The sequence below is a fragment of the Ambystoma mexicanum genome, chromosome 2q (genome assembly GCF_040938575.1).
Source record: "Ambystoma mexicanum isolate Mex_15411 chromosome 2q, UKY_AmexF1_1, whole genome shotgun sequence".
In the NCBI taxonomy this organism is placed as follows: domain Eukaryota; kingdom Metazoa; phylum Chordata; class Amphibia; order Caudata; family Ambystomatidae; genus Ambystoma; species Ambystoma mexicanum.
In genome coordinates this window covers 826262770-826285740 of record NC_090924.1, presented here as the reverse complement: position 1 = coordinate 826285740, position 22971 = coordinate 826262770, and the positions used below count along the sequence as shown (strand labels likewise).

At 44.7% G+C, this 22971-nt stretch overlaps 1 protein-coding gene across 8 annotated transcripts in view; it reads right to left on the bottom strand.

The window, feature by feature from the left end:
* PARD3 (par-3 family cell polarity regulator) overlaps positions 1-22971 on the bottom strand; it is a 2149932-nt gene that overhangs the window by 107172 nt on the left and 2019789 nt on the right. For all 8 annotated transcript variants that reach the window (XM_069648049.1, XM_069648048.1, XM_069648046.1 and 5 more), the window contains one exon: positions 890-1010. In XM_069648049.1, the coding sequence (XP_069504150.1) occupies positions 890-1010 (121 nt within the window). The remainder of the gene's footprint in view (positions 1-889; positions 1011-22971) is intronic.

Below are 22971 nucleotides of genomic sequence, written 5' to 3'. Positions count from 1 at the left end.
CTATTGCTCTTTGAACCATCGAACCAGTTAACAGAAAGGATGTGCCCTCACTTGGCAACCATACTTCTCTTAAAGTGCTTCAACACGTGGTGGCTTCAACACAGTGTGTAATGCTTTGGAGAAACCCCAAAAAAATGAATAACAGAGTAAGAAAATAGGACTAGCCGGAAAAATACCTCCACTACGCCCCAGAGCAGAGTATAAGCAAACTAGGTATACACTTCACAATGGCCCGCAGCCTGTCCCAGGGCAGCTAAATTCAGGCTGGTGGTGACAAAGCATCCTCCGAAACCACTCCATTTCCCATAACATTCCTACACCTATTGATCTTGGCAAGACATGTATATCTTAAGAGTTTGAAGGAAACGTCTTAACGATGAGCATGCCCCTATAAAGAAAAAAAATAAAAGCACTGAAAATCGCACAGAAAATATCATTTTAACCAACGCATTTTGACATTTGTGTATATAACTGAAATGAAATGACCATCATTACTGGCCCAGCCCTCCAGGAGTTTCCGGGATGATTTTCAATGTTATTGTCACATGTTTATTTAGGAGACGTGACGGCTCACACAACGCCTTATGTGGAAGGGAAGGTTAAACATTTGTGTAAAAGGCCTCCTACCCATTGGGGGGCAACTTCAAGCATAAATGGCACCACAAACCAATATGATCTAAATTATGCTGAGGACAAAGAGATGCTCAAAAGGGTACGAAATTATACTACCGCTGATGGACCACAGGGAGTGATTAGATTAAGGCCTGTGGGTTAAAGGTCAAACACACGTCATCCGATACTGTCTGGCTCCATGCAAGAGTGATGTCAACATCCGAACGGTTGAGCTTAATGGCGGTTCTGGGAATGGGCTCGCCATTGTCAAACTCACCCACGGTTGCTCGAAACTATAGGTGCGCCTTCGCTCGTCGACGTCGTCCTCCTGCTTTGCTTGCTGGAATTCTTGTCGCAGACGTTGTATCCGGTCGTGGTTGCTGGGAGTTGATCGGTTGCTATATTTCAGATAGAAAAACAGGTTTTTAAGACTTTTCAAAATTCACCTTTGTCTTTAACCAAACTGTTGTTTTGCAATGACAACACACTTTCACAATCCCATTAAACAAGGCGTACCACTGTAGAAAATGCACATTCTTACTGTGTATGTATTATACTGTTCATTTAGGCATTAAAAAAGTCATACTAAAAAGTGAAGCTCGCAATTAAACGTTTGTAGTACAATTCGATCCCATCAACATTGTAAAGTTACCACTTCAAGATTATAAAACCTTTTTGTTTTTTTAATTAGCGGTCTGAATAAAATTGAATTAGCCCTTTTAGTTGCTCCCCACAAGAAGCACTCCTGTCCTATTAAGGGCCTGAGGCAGGAGATCCGTGCTGCTTATTTCATTAGGAGCATTGACGCTGCCCGTCAATACCGCACATTCGATTGCTTTTCCAATCAATAGAACCCCGTCATCCCCTAGTTTCTTTTCAGATGAGTCTATTAGGCTGATCAGCTTGATAGCAATAATGGGCCATGCTCATACAGCATCCAACTGGCTCTGGGTTTATTTTCGGCGCGCATGTATACATGGACTGCGTGTGTGTGTGTGCTGCTGCCCGTTCAGTGGTTCGACCTCGGAATAGGAGAATACAGGCTTTAACACTCCCCGCTGCTGCCCCGCGACTGAACTCTCGTTTTCTGTCAGATGTTCAGATCTGGCGTTCCGGGCACTTCAGAGGCAAAAACACTGTCAAACATCAACTTCTCGCGCTTCTTTTCCCCCACTGGGCTTGTGGAAATCTTTGAAACGGAGACTCCTGGAGCAAACAGGGCCATTCCAACAATGCTTCAGCAAGGATCGTCTGGTACACACAGTTCACTGAAAAGAAAGAATATGCTAGTGAGGCCGCTTATTGCGCAGTAGCGCTCTTGCAACAGGGTGCAGACCGAAAAGCAGGCCGCTAGTCGCTACCCCCTGTGATAAAATAGAGAGTAATGCAGAAGATTGTATTTGACAAAGTTGTTGTAGGGTTCTTCCCAGTACCCAAGTACTACACCTGGACAAGTAGTATGGTAAGTACCTTTATTGTGCCAGGTACAGGTATGTAAGTACCTATGTGTTAAACCACTGGCATCCAGCACAAAGCCAGCTCCAAGACTAATTATCAGTATGTGGAACACACCAGAGGCCAAAACTCGACATTCAAGGTACGCACACTAACATTCTGACAAAGAGAGTGCTAGTAACCCGCAAAGCAGAATATTACACCTCCTCCAGTGTACGCCCTTGGAACCAATACACTACGAACGCATGACCCCGAATGAATACTTCCACTGAACCGAAACCACTCACACTGTAACCCAAAGGAACCAGACACCTCTCCAGGAAATTAAACATGGGCCGTGAAAAATAACCTGAAACACCTCAACAAAATGCCCTTGCTCCACACCCAGGGGTGAAACAAAATGCTCATCCACGAGCAAACATGCAACGGCCAATCCCCCGTCAGGCAAAACACCATACTAAAACCCCTAACGCACCATAACCAGGCCAGTACTAAAAGCATCAAAACAGAGACTGGCAAAACACACCCCATAAGGGAATATATATCGGGCAACCCCTGATAGGCCTGCCTGACCTACCCTACACATACACCAACCAGCAATGTAATCCAGCAACCGCACATACAGCCAAATAAAAAAACATCACCTGGAACCCTAGCCAACACAAACAATGATCTGTACAAATTGTCAACCACCTCACCTGCAGAATGAGGCAACTAACCACCACCAACCTGATCTTAGAGCCCTTTGGATAACACGTATGCAATGGATGGGATGCAGAATAACTGACACCAAATAATCAAACCAACTGAGGAAGATGGAAAAGTTTTCTGTTTTAATATCAATTGTCTAAAACAGGGAGTTACAACAGACATCAACAGACGTTGGCTAGAGCTCTCAATACATTTTACAACAAATCACAACTTTATACAAAAAATTCATCATAAGTGACGTCACACTACGTGTCAAATGAGAAAAACCTACGAGGGATTGTGATACGCTAATGAGGAACATCTAAGTATACTTTCTATATTGGGTGGGATTGTGATTGGATATCTACTGTTAGGTGGACAATTTATACCTACCTCTACTGCAAGTAACCTTCAACACTCATACGTACACGGTATCTCATTAGCTCACAAAGTATAAGGCCCTTCATTATATGGCCCTCTACAATTGGTTGGCATGCTCGTGCCATGTCTGGAACATTCGGTTCACTTAGCAGCACGCACGCTCAGACTCAGCTGCCAAGAGGTGGACTTGACTTTACCTCCCCACCCAATTAGCCCAAAGTCTCTCATCACCCATGCCTTCTGCCATGAAGATTGTATTTGAACTTGGCCTTGTAGAGTTTTCTTGTCTCTGGTAATACAACGGAGTGCGAGCACGCACTATCGTTGTTCTAGAACTCCAAGCTCAACTCTATTTCCATCCTTGGTTCACATGACAGGAGACCGCAATTTGGTCCATTTAGCAGCAATTAAATGTCTTAAATGAATAAAACCTGGCACGCTTGGTGTTCTTTCTTAGCACTGTAACGAGGGATGATTCAGCTTCGCACGTTCACTGCCTTCAAGATAACCGACCTTGGTTGCTTTAACTTTGACACCAGGCCAAACAGCCTCGCCATTCATGTCCACGATCTCAGCTAATTCTTACTGCCACACAGCTCTCTGCCTTTCCGCCCCATGGGTCCGGGCTTGCTAAATTCACGACACCGATGTCCAGCTTCTATACAATTGCAGCTCTGCCTGCATTCTATTCACTACTTATAGCCAGTTTCTACGATTACTTAATCTACTTTCGTTCCTGCATCTGTACAGTTATTGAACGGCTTGCATTTTCTGCAGTGCGTCACACACGTGCAATCTTCTCTTTGCATATGAAAGTTTACTTGATTCTTAACTTCGTCATCAGTTTCTATATGGTCCATACATTTTCTTCAGCCATGCTTCTGAGGGTATCAGATTCGTCTCTCGTGATGTCACCACCTCTTCTTTCATTCTTTTTCATATTCCTCAGGGAGTTTGTCCCTCAGATTATCATCTCTTCAAAAATACATTTGATAGGGTTTTCTCAATAGGTATCTTCTTTCGAATATTCGCTGTGGTATGGTCACAACTGCTGGTGTCAAGCATGCCGTAGCATGCTCTCAACATACAGGAGGTAGGGGTGGGATTTGATGCAGAGGCATGCAGCTGCTCCTCTACAAACCGAAGTAAATCCCAAAACACACGGGAAACAACAGTACCTGGATAACCCCACTGCAAAACGAATGTGTCAAAACTTGTCACGACCCACCCAAAAACAATTACGGCAACACCACCAAAAATAAACGCACCAATGCACCTGCAGCCAAACAGATGCACCACAAAACTTCTGACAGAAAGGAGCCTCAAGAAAACCAACAGCACCTTTACTGCACCAAAATCAAAACAGGGAAAAGAACTTGACTCCCATAATCCATGCAGAACCCTAATGCACACACAATGCTCACATAACCCCCCGCACAGCACCTCACTGCTCACATGACCCTGCAGCACCTAACTGCACCCAACAAATGCAGCATGTACACTGCACCCGGTAAAGTACACACACAAAACAATGAATGACCCTGCTTTAACCCCCGTACCACTGCATGACCAAGAACCCTGTGGTGAGGATAAGTCCAACAAGTACAGTACCTGAAAATAAAAAGAGTAAGCAAAGTAATAACCAATATATCAATAATGCACATCCATAGTATACACCAGAACAGCCCCTGCATTCTCAAGTCTGTGGGTCCTGACCCCACACCCAAGAGCCTTCAGATCCCCAAAACCTAGAAACAAAACCCTGCACTCTCATGTCCAAGAAACCTAGGAGTGGGATAGCCCCCCTGAAAACATGTCCAAAGAAAAACCAAAACATTGCGAGGTAACGCAATATTACTAACGTGAGGCCACTACACTTAACGTTACAATCATATCACACACAAGAAAAATACAGGCCTCTAAACCAAAACCTAGGCATGACACCTCTCCTCCCCTGGAAATGCAAATACCCCCTAAACCCCAGAGACCACAGTGTGCGCACACACACACACACAATACCGGTCTCCAACAAAACGAACGTCTAAGGAACTCCATAACCTTACTCCTCTTGTCCTCCAGTGTTAATTTCCTCAAACTCCCTCCAAAGTTCAGGCTCCCACAATTGGAACTCACCGAAATAGTCCAAACACGGTACGCATAGATAACCACCACCCGAAGAGAAGGGACCACTACTTGAAAAACATCACCTCCCTTCCACTCAAGCTTTCTTGATAGCGCCAACGACCACCTCACCAACATATTCACACTTGGCATGGGACTGCAGCCCGCTCCTGTGCTGGTCTGACCCCCTTTTCATGAAATGCCACAGGAAATGCAGAGCAGACTTAATCTGTTTCTATTGCCGGTGTCTGTCAGAATGCCGGCATGTGACGTGACAATCCCCACCCCTCCAATTACATGCAAATACGGCCCAGATATGAAAAAGGCTCAGCAGAGCCGAAACATGTTATCATACATGGACTTCTTTTTCAATGTATGATTATGCAATATTATTAAATATACACACATTTTGATGGCGCGGAGTCCTGCATTCTTTTCTTTTTTACATTGTTTTAACATAGTACTTGCCACTGCCAATGTTGTGTTTTGTAGCCCTCTAAATGGCAGATGTCGGTATTATTCAATGTAATAGTACTCCATTTATCGACTTTGGAATAATTAAAGATGAAAGGCTAAGTCGGTCTGCAATAACTGGTTTCACATGTGAGTGGGACCTAGGGGTCAAGTCCTAAAAATTAAAGTGGGCGGACTCATCAACGCACGCAATGGGACATGACGTCACCAAAAATGAGCATATAAAGGTGAAATATGCACATTTAATTAAATTGGCTTCGCATAACCAATCAAATTCCACACGGTGAATGGCATTTGCCTTTCATAAAATGAACACATACCCCCAAAACCAAGTGTAATAGTGTTTTTGAAAACGTTAAAAGGTGTGCGTGTTTTAAACTCTAAGAACCAATACAAATGTTTTCCCTGGGACATGCAGTACTGAAATGAGACATTTCACCTTTAGTTGTTTGTTATTTTTCTTCAAGTTATATAGTGTAGCGGTGAAGTGCCCGGCCTGCAAACCCGACAACTGCGTTTCGGTCCCCGAGGTCAGCTTTAATTCATGAATTCAAATAGGACATTCAATGGTTTCTCATTTTACCTGGGGGACTGAGTCCACCCTCTGAAAAAAGTGGGTGGACTCTGTCCCCCTGCGTGTATCCTCGACTTCATGCCTGGTGCGAACTGAATCAATCACAACAGATTTCCCGAGGAAATCTCAAATTTTTCAGGAGAAAATAGAACCAATTTGTCCTCAAGGCAGCACCTTGACCCTGAGGTTGTGTATTTTGTTCTATGTCCTATAGATTTTAGGCATGGCTCACAAAGGGAGAAACTGAGAACAAACTCTTACCTATACTGTTCTGTGAGCAGAGGTGTGAGCAGTCATGAAACACACGGTTGCTTGGACTCTGGAGAGTCTCATTCATTTTTTCGTGCTTGCAGCAGGTGGAGCGAATTTATAAAAGCATCCCTTCCAAACGTTCGTGAAGCTGTGAGCAGAGGTGTGAGCAGTCATCGCAGTCCATGTGGGATGCACGGGTAAGCACGAAATAAGACTGCTAAACATTTATATTTGCCCGTGAACATCTGAAGGGAAAAACTATGGTGGTTTCGTTAAATGTGAAGGGCAAGAAAACGCTCCCTAACCCCCGGCTACCTCGCTTTTTTGCTTTAAGGAGCAGGCTGGGCCATCTGATTTTGAATTTTGAATTTTGGTGTGATTTTGAATTTCTTATTGATCTTTATAACTGCTATGTAACAAAAGTGAAATTGTAATAACGTGATTTTAACAACAGCGGTAAAGCTGTAATTTATTCTTCAATTTTGTGATTTTATCGGTATTACTGTATATGATATAATTGTATTGTATTTTTTCTTTTATAGTGTGCAAAAAACCAATGGCTAAATGCACATAAGTAATTAAAAGCAAAATAATGTTCTTTTTTAAAGCCACTGCTAATGCTGGCCCAAAGGTTGCAGGACTGGATTGATCCATGAACTCCCAATCACGGCACATGCTATTACATGACAATGATCAATTAAAGGAGAAGTACCTGCAACATGTGTCCCTCACAGAACTGATAACCAACACGAGGTATATGCAGTCAGCCCGACAATCTCAGTTCTCAGATACCCCGAGCACTTCTGCTCGTGTTTCTAGCTAGGCAGAATAGGGGTGGCGGAAACTGCTGCAGCAGGCACTTCGAAAATATTAAAGTATTAACCAGATTGTTAGACTAATTGCCTCCCTAGGGAATGGAACATTTGGTTTCAAACTCTCACCATTATTCATTCACAAAGCACTGTCTAGCATTGGCTCCAGCTACCTTGCCATGATGAAGGTTAATGCAATTATGAGGAAGGAGACAAATCAAAAATCCATATAGTGCAGGCAAGATCTTTCTCCAGAGAATGTACTTTTGACAGTTCTGTCAGAGCCTGAGGCGAGGTGGAGTGATGCTAGATGACATCACCGGTTGGTGAATGGGTGGCGCGAGGGGCAAGATAGCATCGTGATGAGTGCCTGGGAGGTCCTGTGCACTGAGGGGCTTGTACACACATCTCAGAAGACTTATACCACAGCCTGTTTTCATCAGAAGCCGACTGCTCACTTACAGTGCAGGACTGAATTCAAATTGACTATTCAGAGGTAAAATCCACAAAAGCACAAAGTAATACAAAACGAATCCAAATAAAATAAATCCATTAAATCAAGCAACTCAACTAAATACATTAATTAATCAAATTTGCAAACACATACAAATCAAGACCAACAAATGGTCAGGCATCTTTGTATTCATATAATCCTAAAAGGTTCAATAGTTTAAAAAAAAATGTTCAGATATGTCATTTCACCTAATGTATAAATCCACAAATTTGAACACCCGTTCTCTGTCCTAGCAAAGCAGTGCCTTAAGGCAGTAAATTCCCAACCTTCCAAGCAGGGATACCAATGCAGGTGTAAAATTCAAAGGGCATGTGTGCAGAAATGTAGAGTGCAATGATACAAAGAGCCAAAACAGCTGGTCGAAACAATCAATGAAGTGCAGCTGCAAATGCAATGCCACTTCTGTTTGAACAAGAATGGATGGAGTTCCTTCGAAAAGCACCATCACAACTTAATAACTTTACTTACCTCTTAGTAATGTTTCTTCTGATGGACATTCCTCCAACGGATTCCTCATCTATGATATCCCTATCCGAGCACATCTGTTTCTGTCACCAGATGGTGAAGCGCAGCTCTGCCCAATGCCTCTACGCACTCCACGCAAGACAGGACGCCGGGGCCAGTATATATTGAGACGCCGCTCCATGACCGCACCAGTTTCCCTAGGATTCTGAAGTGGAGGGACTGTAGAACCAATGGTGTACTAGTTATCCACCATGAGGGGCGGTTAAGGAGGGCGATGAGGAATCTGTGGGATGGACAATGGTCATCTTTCCTAGCTTCTATAGTACGAGAGACTTAGAATTTAGGGGCCCGCACCGGGCCAAGACGATGGAATCGTTCCTCTGCCTTGAAAGGTTAAACAGAGGAGAAAAAAATATGAAGATGGATATTCTGAGATAGATGGATGTACAAGACCACCTTTGGAAGAATGGTGGACCTCACTCTCAAAGCCACCTTCTCTTTAGAAAATAGGGAGGTACAACAGACCAGGGACGTCATTTGGGGGTCGCCAGAGGTCGCAACTGCGACCTCTGAGGTCTCCCTTGCGACCTCTGTGGTCTCCCTTGCGACCTCTGTTAAAAAAAAAGAAATAAAAAAAAAAATTCGTTTTTTTTTTTTTTTTTCGTTTTTTGTAATGCAAGGTCCTGGAGTGGCTGGCTCTCATGTTCAGGCCCTTTAAAAAAAAAATAATAAGACAAATAAGAACAGGAGTGCCACAAGTCTAACACTTTCAGCACTGACCCTAAATAAGAAAGAATAGGAAACCAAATAATGTGTCGTTCTGGAATTCTGTACAATAATTGCTAAACTCATTAAAGGTTTATTTCAGGCACACTTCAGGGGGTGAGTCACTGATTTAGTCTGTTCTTAAACGCCTCAACTCAGCCTTTCATCCTTCTGAGGTCGATAAATGAGTACCAAGACAGGTTGGGTGATATTGGGTGTATATTTTTTCTATATAACGCGCTTAAGTGTAAGTGCTATATAGTAACACATCATTATCATTTGGTCATGGACGTCTGCTTGCATTCATAGTAATTTGGTAATATGGGCCTATACACACTGATCTTAACGCTACATATGGCAATCCATTCTTGCATGAAATGTACATCACATTATAGTGATATCGTAACCATATTTTTCGTACTGTACAATGCTGTGATGTCACTTCCTGTTTTGGCAACGGGTGAAAGGTTTGTGTTCCATCGCTTCCCGCGATATCACTTCGGGGTGGGGTCAAATGATATCAGTTCCTGTGATGTCATCAGGGGTCAAGGGTCGTGTGATGTCACTTCCGCTACCCCTGGCATTTTGGTGAAATGACGTCCCTGCAACAGACCACACCTGGAGCTCGCCCATCCACCTTGCAGAAGTGATGGCTAACAGGAAAATCACTAAGGGTGAGCAACTTAATAAAACAGCAATTAAGGGGATCAAACGGAGCACCAATAAGGAATGTCAAAACCAAATTTAAATCCCACACCAGGACTACAAACTGGCAGGGAGGAAACTGGTTACACAATCCCAGCAAGGATTGCATAACAGTGGGGATTGTGAGGAGCCAACCCTGTTCCGGGGAACTCCTGAACACCCAAATAGCGGTGAGGTATCCCTTTACAGTGCAAATCTGTAGGCCTCCTTGGGCCGAGTATAGCAGACAATCCAATACAGGGGATAGCAGACAGGATAAAGGATCCAGATCCCTCATCTAATTCGAAAATGTATGCCACCTGCAGGCATAAATGGATTTTGTAGGAAACCTTCTAGCTGGAAGGAGCACATGGAGGATGTTGTCGAAAAGTCCCATTCCTTGCATCTCAGCCTCTCAGTAGCCAATCATGAAGGTTCAGGCTGCTGTGGTTCGGGTGGAGGACCCGCCACTCCAATTGGTAGAGCAAGTTCAATCTCCTCGGAAGGTGCCATGGAGGGAAGATGGAAATATCCAGCAACTTTCGATACCACATTCTCCCAGCCCAGTCCGGAACAATCAGGATCAACATGCTTCTGAACAGGCGCAGCTTCCTGAGAACCAGTGGAATGACAGGAATCAGCGGGAATGCATAAAGGAGGTCGTAAGCCCACTCGACCGTCACTGCATCCCCCAGACGGAGAAATTCCCTGGAGCAGAATAACTCACTCTTCCTGTTGACATTGGAAGTGAAGAGGTCCACATTTGAAGTCCCCCAAAAAGATGATGATTATCTCCGGTCATCCAGATAGGGAAAGACATGAATGTCTCCCCCCCTGCCCCTCCTGACCTCCCCCCCCCCCCCCCGAGGCGATCCGCCACCACTGCTAGCAGCTTTGTGGAATCCCTATGTGCCAAAGAAAGATCGAAAACCGCAGGACTTTGAACTGGTAATGATGTTGGACCACAATGAACCTGAGGTTCCTCCTGTTATTTGAATGAATTGGCATGTGAAAGTAGGCATCCTAAAGGTCCAGCCATACCAACCAGTCCTGCAGATCCAGGGCTTGCAGGATCTGAGCCAGTGTAACCAACTTCAACTTGTCCTTCAGCAGGAACAAGTTCAGCAGCCACAGATCCAGAAGGGGGCACAAGCCGCAGTCCTTCAGCACCAGAAAAAAAGGTGAAGTAGTAGCCCATGCCTCGTTCTGGCCGCAGTACCAACTTGATCACAGTCTTTGAAAGAAGCTGACGGACCTCCTCCAGGGGGATGGGATCTAGACACAAGGTGGTGGCATGGGGGCCATGGTCTGGAGGACACCGTAGGAACTGGAGGCAATACCCCCCGTTGAATGACCTGGAAGGCTCCAGTATCAGATGTGGCCATTGACAATTCAGGGCTGAACAGGGAAAACCTCCCCCCCCACCAGCGCTGAGTGGCAGAGCCCACCACTGGGGTTTTGCATTCTGAAGCATGACAGACCATGGCCGTGGCTGTGCCACCCCTCTGGGCACTTCTACCTTTCGGGAAGCTCCTGCCCTGCATTCTTCCCAAGACAGACTGACCACAGCCTCTTGGGACAGAAGCAGGGTGGGATGAAAATCCCTATGCCGAGGCGATGGTGAGGAGGGCTGTTGCATGGCAAGCCCCAAGGACTTAGCCTTCACTGTTGATGAATGAAATTTCTGAAGGGCATCATCAGCCTTATTCCAAAATGATTCTGGCCATCGAAAGGGATGTCTAAGAGCTTGGCCTGGACATAGGCTGCAAAACCCGATGTCCTCAGCCACGAGTGGCATCTGACCACCGTACTCTTGGCCATGGACCTGCCAACACAACCTGCATTACCAGTCCTGATTGTAACATTTGGCGGGAAGCCTCCTTGCCATCAGCAACTAAGGACAGAAAACCGTCCCCTCATCTCTCCTTCAGTGATGTGTTCAGCCACAGCATCTCAAAGGCCAAAGGAGAACTTTGTCATGGCACAAGAGGCATTCACGGCACACAGCGCAAGACTGCCCGATGTTAACAACTTCTTACCCAGGCGTCAAGCCTCTTACTTTCCCCGTCAGAGGGGAGGGAAGGTGAAGGTCTTTAGGCTAGCCATCATGACCTGAATGACCAAACTCTCAGATGAGGCATGAGAGGAGAGAAACAGTGAATCCAATGGGGCAGAATGGTATTTTCGAGTATTGGCCACTTTAGCCATCAACTTCTGCAAAGCAGCTTGAGGCTTTCGTGGGGTGTGAGCTGTCAGAATTTCCATCTGAGGGGAACTATCGAGGCCACTGGCAACCTGCAGTCCTCAACCAATCCCAGTACATCCTCACCTTCTCCATAGAACTCCTTAGGGAAATCTCTCACCACCCGAGAAAGCAGGTGTTCAAATTCAAAGGGAACCCGGTCACCTTCCTTGTCATAGATATCATATACCTTAGAGATGAAGGTGTTCATAGAAAGCAGAGCCTACTCCCGCTGAGTCACTGTGTTAATGACGCCATTGACGAAGTCGGAGATGGTGCTGAATCGTCAGCACCAGAAGGCGGGGCTGCCGGTGCCTAGGAACCTCTGCTGATTTCTGGTCCAGGACAGAGCCCGTAGACATGCAGTAGTGATCCCCAACTGGTACCCTGCTGGTAGCAACAGAAGCAGTGGGACCCATTGGCGCCTGTGGTTAAAGCGCCGCTGCCTGAGCCGAAGGTGCCGTCTAGCATTTTAAGACTGAAGTTCTCCCATTCCTTTGGGGTGGAGGATTCGGTATGAAAATGTACCTGCTCTAGATACTCAGGAGAATTCTTGGAGCAGTGGCTCTTCTTTTTTGAGGAAGATGAGTGTTGGTGTGAGGATGCACTCGAAGAGCGGTACCTCTCCTGATGCTTCTTCTCCTTGTGCAGAGCCGCCCTGTCTTCAGCACAGCGGTCCGTGCCATGCAACCTCAAACGAGACCGCAAAGCCTCACCTTTCACTTTGTGGACAAACGTGAAGATCTTTGCCGCCCTTTCCCAGAGGGCCTTTGGGTACATGGACTGGCACGACCCACAATCCTGGGTGTCGTGGTCCTCGCCCTTCCACAAGCATTGCAGAAAAATCAAGTGCAGATCTGAGACCACCATCTGCAGGCCGCAATCAGCACATGGTTTGAATCCCAAGGCCTTAGACGGAGTAGACATGGCAAAGAGAAAACATCTCAAAGCTAAAAAGGCATGTTTCCTGATGCCTCAATATATACTGTCCACGATGACATGTTCATCGCGGGGTGCATAGAGGCATCGGGCGGAGCTGTCCCAGAGCCGTGCTTTGCCCCCAGGTGGCGGAAGGATTTCCAGCGATCAGCTGCGCCTAGATAGAGATATCATAGATGAGAAATCTGCGGGAGGAAGGAATCCATTGGAAACACAATCATTATCAGTTAGGACCTTCCCTTCTATTCACCCCAAGGCAGCTGTAGGTGGGCATCTCTTTTGAAGACTTGTATGAAGGACTGCTTTGATCAGCATCTGTTTGCAAAACTCCTACTGCTGCTCCCTTACAGTGCGGGAATCACTATGTAAGCTCTTTACTAGGGATGAGCCTAAATACTCCAAGAAAAGTTTATTTTTTATTTTTAAAGAGAAGGCATTGGTGAATTTGACAAAGCATGATTCCAAAGTGATTTGGTAAAAGGCCATAGGCTTTAGATACCATTCTTAAAAGGAGCTTAACATGTCTGCCAAAGCAACAGAACATTATTCTGTAGAATTCAATGTATAGATGAGCCCATCAAAATATTGTGCATACTGTAAGGGGGCAGACGAAGGACTCTGACAAAAAGGTGGCATGTTTGGGGCTAAAGACTTATTAATCAATAAAGCAAGAGAAAACCTATCATTCCCTATTCCTAAGAGGGGTTTCCCTGCCTTAACTACATATCTATGGTGACTGTTAGGATGTCTGTTAAATTAAAAGTGTCCACCATCCTGGGTCAAGAAAACATTACTTCTGTACCTTACTTTATAGACTAAAGAATAAAGCAGTACTGTTCCGGTCCGTTCTGGTCTGAGGAGAATGCCTCCATTCTCCCGACATCCAGTCTCAGATAGCCTGGAGAAATTACTCCCTTCCCCATGTCAAAAAGTTCCAAACAATATTTACTTTGTGGGCCAGGAGAAAGCCTCCCTTCTCCTGGCATTCAGTCTCAAATAACCTGGGAGAATGCCTCCCTTCCCCAGGCCTGTTGGACCTTCCTCCTCCTCTTGGAATTAGGAGGAGAAGGTTTGTAGGCTTTCTACCCCTGCTGAGCAACCCAAGCAGCAAAGGGGCCTAGAGACAACTGCATGTGGCGTCTAGGAAAGCTGACCCATGTCCCCTGTGAGTCTCCTGTGCCACCCTTTACCTTGTTGAGGGCTTAGACACATCACCAGGGCTCCCTGGCTGGGCCGGCGTTCTGTTCAGCTTCTCCAGTGTCTTGCCTTCTCTTTGGCTATGCAATGGCATTCCCGGCTGCCTTCTGTTTTCCTTCCTCCGCTTCTCGATGCTGCTGGGCACCCTATCATCACACGCAGCGGACTGCCAGCATCCTTGACATTCTCCCTCTCTGGATCAGCGACACAGGTTTGTATCTCTCGCATTCGGTGCGCAGCACACCTGCCATCCTATGCGGATACCCGAGACACAGTGCTTGGTCCACTGTCCATTTTTATACAATGTGGCCAGCAGTGTCTGGGCTCATTGTACAAGTCCTTCGTCTCTCTCACATGTTTCATCTTCATTGCTCTGCGGGGCCAACTCGTCCCAGTACTTGGATTACCTATTTTTCTGATGATGGTCTTCGTCTTAGTACTTTCCAGAACCTTAAAGTAGTCTCCCTTACAACAGTACATAGGTCTATTGTCTTCAAAGAGGTTAGCAGAAGAAGGAGAGGCTAGAGTATGTGGGGGTGTGGTGTTCTCATAAGGACTGTACCTTAGATGCTCGTCCTCCTCCCTACGGGACCAGACCAACATCATGTCCGCCATTACATACTAATTTGCTCCCAGTAAAGTTATTACACAGTTTATCTAGATGCTGCTGGTTATATCACAGTGCTTCTCTATATGCCAAATAGTTGCCTGAAACATTTGAGTGCCACTTCAGTTTTGCTGCTTAAGATGCCTTGCTATTTCTAGTAATACCAAGGTACTCTCTGATGTCGCAACATGCTTATAGTAACACGACAGTGCCACTGAGAAGGTCTACAATTGTAAAGTGTGAGATGCCTCTCTAACTTTGGATTCTGAGCAGAATAGGACTAACCTTGGTACCATAAAATGCTTTGAGGAGCTACAAAGTTGCATGTTACTCGAATGGATCTAAAAAAGAGATGATTATATGAAGTATGCCAAATTCCACAGGCCTATCATTCACATGGTGGTCTTCAGAACAATCACCACCTTTCACAGTTAAAAGTGTTAGAGACCAAGGCCTAATCTTCAATGGGTACCTCCCGTTCATCCCACAAATCACTAACCAGTCACCACCAATTGTTTGTACTAAAGAAATGCCAACACACCTTCAATTACAGAAGATTGAAGTAGCTTGTGCACTAGTTTCTGGAAAACAGATTATTGCAACAACGGGCACAGTGACCTTACCCAAATATTTGATGGAATACCTTCTTCTAATTGGGTCAGCATTGATCATTAATTTAATAAAAACAGGACCCCATAATTGAAATCTCTCTACTGGCTTCCCACCCAGTTGAGTATAAAACGTTGTGCATCACACAAAGAGTGGTCTGTGTAAAAGGCCTGAATACCTTGTGGCATGTCTTAAATAGTATAATCCATCACAAAATCTCTGGTCATCGGGCCGATTGCATCAAGACAACTACAGCAAACAATGCTACGGAAGTAGAGTGTTCTCAAAGGTTACCCAATACTATTCAACAAGCTCACTCAAACTCGTATGGTGGGGAGCAAATAACTCATTCTGGAAAGCAGCAATGGCTCTCCTCTTCTTGCAAGCCTTACCAAATGAATTCATCATGACAAACAAAATCATAATCCCATTAAATGAACCTTAATCTTCTAGAGACAACTGGAGGGTGACCTTGGTCATCGAGAATGTTGTCCCTCTAGCCTGTTTCTTATTTGTTTGAAAATAGCCTCACAGCATCATTTTTGTAAGTGGCCAAATATCACAATCTGCTTTATAATGTAAATTTAAGAATAATGTCAGAGTAATGTTTGTGATCATATCAAAGCAACACGGATAGTAATTGAGAAGTGACCAATCCACCCAAGACCCTCTCGTGTTCAAGTGCGTTATTGCGGCAGCATTGTATATTTTTTGCACTGTAGCAAACTTTGCATTGAAATGTATGCCTTTCAACAAAGCTATAAAAAAAAGATAAGCACTGAAAATTGCTAGGGTGCAAAGTTTAGTGTGCATCAAAACTCTATTATGTGTGTTATAAATAGACCATTGGCTTTTTCCAGAATGAGATTCACATGGCTGTTACATTTGTATTTTATAAGTGTACAATATTTGTTGGATATTTGCCCCATAAAATACATTGTCAAGGCTTGATTTCAAACAAGCAATGCACATATAATTTTGCCTGCAGAATGTGTCAAGTAGTAGGGGTTCTTTAGGCTCTGCAAAGTGTTGATTTTTTTATTGTATTTTGCAGTTTTCTCATTATGTCCTGTTCTGCGGTTTTCCCATTTACAGCTTCTCCCATGCAATGTGCTGCTATTGACCAATAGGTGGTATTTCGTCAGCGTGTGGAGCTAAAAAATGGCAAATCCTGTTTACTTTTGAGCTCCAACCCCAGAAAAACATCTAATAAACACGCAGTCCAGATCCATTAAAAAAAGGAAGAAAAAAACATGGATGCAGGCAATACAAAGGACTGTAGAGGGATTACATGTGATCCGGTCACTTTGTCCTATTTATCTGTATTAGAAATAATTCAGAAAGAGAATTTCTCAAAGTAAAGGAAAGGACCCGGGTCCGCAGCACGCTGAGGCCTTAGTCCGGAGTCATCTGCTGTTGGAGATAGCCCATTTGCACTCATGCTGGATGCCGGTAAATCCACCTAAATAACATGCTGTTCTTTCATGAATAAAGTCAGTCTAAACAAGGCATGGCCCATTTCAATGTAAATCCCCCTGAACAGGTAAAATCCCGTGTAAGGCGTGCTGCTAGCTGCCTCTTCTATTAGCCCCCAGTTTAATTCTCACTCCAAGACATGCAGACATGATGATGAATTAAATATTAAGGTCGGCAGCAGTCGCGCGCTTCTGCTCCATTAACCCAAGCCCGGCTGCAGACAGCAGCGGAGAGGCAACAGCTTTTAAGAAGGCTCTCCCCCTCATGGGGCAGCACATCCCCAAGGATGGCCCGCTGTTTATTGAATTTCTGTCAGTCTGCATTTCTGATTCTCTTTTCATTTAAGCTAAACATCAACACATGTTTAACCATGCACTTGCCAGTGTGGGAGAAAGAAGGCATTTGGCTTCTATTTTTTAAGACCATGCATATGTGGGTGGCATTGTGTGCCGCGCCAGCGCTGCAGTGAATGCGCAATGGGGCATGTTGGTCCACAGTCGAAATGAGACCACAGCAACAGAATCGCTCTGCAAGAAAAGTGGACATAAATATACTTATATATGAACAGGTTTATACAGCGCGAACATAGCTTGCAAGAAACGGGGGCAGTGCCAGATTAAACCCTCTGGAGGCCCCTATCAGTCGACATTTTAGGGCCTCCCTTGCAAATTATAAGAATTCTAACGTGGAGCCGGCTGTTGCAAAGGGCCGCACTGCATCAAGGCCTCTGCCTTCCCGGGGCTTCTAAAAGGAGTGGGGCCCATAGGCCGGTGCCGACTTGGCCTAATGGGTAATCGGTATAGGAATTGAGTTCAGAAGGTGAAGAGGAGCTGTTTGAGGTGTTTCCTTGAAGGCGCCTGCCAGAAGCCAATAGCAGAACTGGTGCCAAGACTAGGATCATAGCAACAGACTGACGGTTTTTAGGTCTTTCCTTCTTGCCTAGTTAAAGTGAGCCAGAGGTATTGATTTAAGGGTCAAACCTGGGGTTATGCAGGTGCTCCTTTAGTGCAATCAGGTATGACAAGCAGGAGAGCCAGCATGTGATCGATGGAGGCAAGGGGTGAGAACTTGGTCAAAGAACTGCAGAGATGGGGTGAAAAGAATGTCATGAACGGATACATAGGGTGGACCATGTGCTGAATGGCAAGGGCAGGTAAAAAAAAGAGTGCACACAGAGAGCTTCTAATGAACGGCAGGAGGAGTGAGATGGAGGGGATATACATAGAGAGGTGGAACAGAGAGCATGCAATGACTGAATGGATGCCAGGGCTATTTCCGCCAGTGGAATTAGCACCTATTTCAATGTACCCCCGATTCAGTGGTGCAATAAAAGTGGCGGTAATTCAGTTAACAAACTACGTGGGTGAGTGGGCACTCCTCGTTGTAGATTCTATGTATCAATTAACTTATAGGTGGACTGAGTCTTAATTAAGTTTGGGGTGTGAACCCTTTTAAGAATGCCTCTGCACAGGGCATTGGATATAATGTCAATACTGGGGACCTACGCTAGATAGCCAGCGGTGAAGGTTGCATACGATTGCTCTAGCTAACCAGCTAGAAAAACATTCACTTGAACTGTTACTGCAATGTTAGCCAGTACTATTTTTGCTTGCAAAGATGACATCCAGACTTTCGATCAAACGAGACCAAGCTGTATTTCAGTTAAAACGACCACTTTCAGCGGGCTATGCCAAAACGTTACTATGCCAATGCATTTCGGACCACATGTCTATCCTCAGGGCAAGTCGCTAAAGTATTGGAGGTCACCAACAGGCACAAGAACCCAAAACAAAGAATGTTGCATTCAGCAACCAAACACAGATGAACGTCATGGTTATCAGAAATTCAAAATAATGATACACATTCCATTGTGACATGTGTGGACACAGTGCGTAGGTTCACACTCTGCCACCAGCATTGTATGTTTACAATTGGTGCACAAACACAGAGGATCAATATATATAATTAGGTCAATTAGATACACATGTGGGGGTGGAAAGGAGAAAGAAGAGTGGGAAATAGAGTTACAAGAGTAGGTCTGTCTGAAAATGTTTCATGTAGACAGACCAAATGATGACATTTCTGCTGTGTATATACAAGTCATTGCTCCACCTAAGTGGTAAATCAGATAAGTCCAAAACACGCCAATACTCCTGTTGGTCTACCCTGGCTAAGCTGGTACTTGTAGCAATCTGTCTCGTCTACACAGACAGTCACGTCTGACTCCAACACAATGAGCCCTCTGCAAAAGTACATGGTAAGAGTTAGGGTGCACTCCACAACATCAAACTAGTAGATCCTGTCAGAGACCTAGTATTCTGAAATTGGGTGTTCTCCACGAGAACGTAGATGTAGGCTGACGAAAACTGTAATCGCCAACACGTTTTCAGGTGTAATCTTGCAATAATTTTAAGATGATTCAACCAAACGGGTGGGCTCACCCCCTTAAATAGGCAATATTCTACAGTGGGTTGGTTGGTTCCCTTCTACACTTCTGTAGGGGTTCCAATCCTGTCTGCTGTTTTGGAATCTTTAACCTGGTGATGTCTTACTCAGAGTGTTTTCTATGCAGGGTACAGGACGTTTGGGAGCCCTAGGAAGCCCCAGGTTGGCGGCACCCTTCTCTTACTGGAAAGTATTCTGCTGAGATACTGTACTTTACCCCTTCCCTATTTGCCTACAAAGAGTTGGTTATTTACCACCCTGGAGTGATTTAATTTGACCTGGCATACATAGCCCGTCCTTTGAAGCACTGGACCTCTCCCTGCCCCTTTGGGGGAGAGGACAGTTCCTGTTTTCCTGGGAGGTGAAAATCCTTTCCAGTGGAAAACAAATACTTTCTGTGGCATAGCCAGCTGGCATGCTTTGGGCAAAACCCAGTCCCAGACAGGGATTACACAGGATGCCTTTACAGGAAGCTTATTTTAAAACAAGCAGCCAAAAAATTACGCAAACAGGTTTTGGCCAGTATAATTTTGGATTCCTAAACACCACCATGGCATAATCAGAAATGACTGTGTCCTCTGTGACCAGGATCTGGGAGGCCACAATTATATAATTCAATTGAAATGCAAGGCTGCTCCTCGTTGAAGGTCGATCGTGGCTCTTGGACTTTTGGTACCAACTGCTGCTTTTCAGCCTTCCCTTTATTGGAGACCACCCCCATGCACCTTGTTTTTATACGTGCCTCCCCTACACTACCCTTTGCCCCACCTTTACTTTTCCTTTAAATTATCGAACTGCATTTTTGTGAAGTCGTGTTCTAAAAATTCAATTGAACTTTTTACAAATTAAATCTAAATAATCCCTTAATATCTGCTAATGTTGCTGTAGCCTCAATATAAAAAATAAAGAAACAAAGTTGTAGAAGCCATTGTTTTTCTTCATCAACAACTCCTCTGTGGAAGACACTACTCAAACACTAGGCTAATCTAAATAAAGGTGAAAACGTATTTGATCCAAAATGGACTAGAACCCTCTGGCCGCATTGTGTTGCTGCTGTTCACACCAAGAAACTGCATTGGCAGTGTACACGCATGCAACATAGTTAGGCTTGGGTTCTGGAAGATGTAGAGAGGAGGAGTGGTGAAGTAGGGAAGATACCATCAGGGAGGTGAGACAGAAAGAGTCAGCAAATAATGTTTAGCTGATGGGGTGAGGTTACCCCTATCTCCACACCCTCTGGCTCCTCTCCTCTCCATCTTGACACAAATTGCAGTTGAAAATGTGCTATGTATGATAAATTCAGTAAATGCTCCACAATGTGATACTCTAGCATAAATATTTATTTCATGGTTGACAGAATAGCTCTGGGGCTGGAGTTGTTATTCCTACTGTTTATGACTTTGCCGAGTCTTCTTTTCTTGTGAGTAATGTAACCAAATGAATGACAGCCTCCAAAAAGACAGTTGGGACTAGTGTTAAGGGGTAGGCAGGACACCCATCTACCATACCATAAAGTTGACCCGTGGAACGGGAAAATTGCTTTTCTGCAATTCTTTACTTAGTCTGAGAAAGACATTTGTGCCAGACCAGTCTCTCAAATTGGGTGCAATGGCTCACATTCACTACAATAAAAGATGGCAGAATGTTCTGGAGAGTTGGTATGTGTTTGTGGAGTTTCTTTTCAAGCCACCAGAACATTTCCCAAGCAATGATTGGCTAGGTACACCCAAGTAACCATCCAATTAGTTGCTCTGGATTCTGCAGCCCCACTGATTTGCCAGATCGCAGGGCATTCCACCCTTTCCTTGCCTCGATCAGCCCATGCAATACTTGGCAGAAAAAGTCATCGTAATTCCGTGCTGGTGGAAGTAGGGGTATCCTGAGGTAACCTGGAATTGAAGGCTTTGAATCATGCACCCACCCCATAAGTATAGGTCTAGACGTACCATGAAAAAGCAGAACCCCAAGCCCAAGCATGAAAATAGCCTTTGGCTAAAAAGCCAGGAATGGAAAAGGGCGACTTTCTTGACATGGAGCTTGTTAGCAGGTACCCATGTGGGTATAGACAGGTTTTCACGGGATAAAATGTCTAAACACAAGCCCAATAAAAAACTCACAAGTAAAGGTTTTTTCTCATGACTAGCAACAAAGAGGTTTGGCGGAGTAATAGCTCTTCCTACCTTAAGCGTGCAGAAAGGACAACATTGCTTTAAGCAGATTGTACTTTTTTGCAAGCACCTTCTTTCCTTCAGCAAGTGTATTGCCCAGTCTTGCAGTCTTATAAATTGGGCATTTACATCATTTATTAAATCAGTTTCCAACCCAAATCACCGGCTATTAAAACGCTCTCAAGTGAAAACCATCATGTTTACAGGCACCGTTTAACAAGTGCGGCAAAACGAATTATGTGGCATTAAAAGTCCCCTTCCGCAGTGTACATGTCATTTAAATGAAGGCTAGAAAGAGATCCAGTCAGGAGGATCGCCTGCTCCTCAGCGGCCGCCCTGCCATGGCTGGTTGTGCCATGCATCTCACCGCCGCTTTATGCGGCCATTAGTGCCTGCAGATCAGCAAACCTTTCAGTGACTACAATTGCTTTTTCATTCTATAGCCTTCCTGGCGGATGGTTCATTCAAGTGAAATGCAATACAATAGATGACCTGCACTAAGTTTTATCACCGAGTATAATTTCCTTCTTTAAGAAATCTATTAATTAACTAGGTCTTCAGCACATGTCAACATTACTAATTAAGTAAAATACACTTCAATCCTGGGGTGAGTGACCTAAGGCGGGGTCCTGGGAATGCTGCACTCCCACTGCTCCCTCCCTCTATGTGCTGCTCCATTAGCAAGGATTATCTCACCAGAATACCCTGGATCAGCATGTCTGCCAGTGCGTCCCTTTGCGCACCCCTCCGCTCCAGCCCCGCCCCCGATTCTTCATCTTAGCAAGAAGGCAGCATGCAGACAGAGCTTGACAGCTGAAGCGGTGAGGCCACCAAGCAGCCCAAGAGGTGACCAGCACAATTGGGCAGGAAGGGGAGGACGATTCGTCCATGCGGCAATGTTCTCCCAGACACTAATCCGCCTGCATGGGGATGCGTGGAAGAAAATCGCAAGAGAATAGCGATGGGGATGAGAGGAGGTCAATCAAGAGGAGAGTTTAAGAAAGGGGACAATTTAAAGACACATTAATTCAATGCAGGATATTGGGTGAGATGTTGTGGCCTAAACAGAATCATTTGGGGTCAACCCAACACATTTTGGAGTAAATCAAGGGAGATGTGTGCATACTAACCTAGAAATATTTGAGGGATAAACTCAAGGCATGTTAAAGACCAATGAGGTGAGTGTCAACCAGACGTTTGATAAATGGAGGGCAAAATTCAGGGCTAAATTAGCGACTGTGGAAAATTTTACTCGCAATGGTTCCACTCATCGTGTTTTGTTTTCTATACACAATACCAAACAGTTTGAATCCTTGTTTCTTTTTCCTACACCCGAATAACTGATTCACAGTTGTAGTTATCATTGCATGTATATCTAGGTGAGGCATCCATTGTTTTCCTCGTGATTTTTATCAGCATTTAAAAAAAATATTTTAGAAACTACAAATCTAACAAAATATATTTTGTCGAAAGTCACACATTTCTTAAA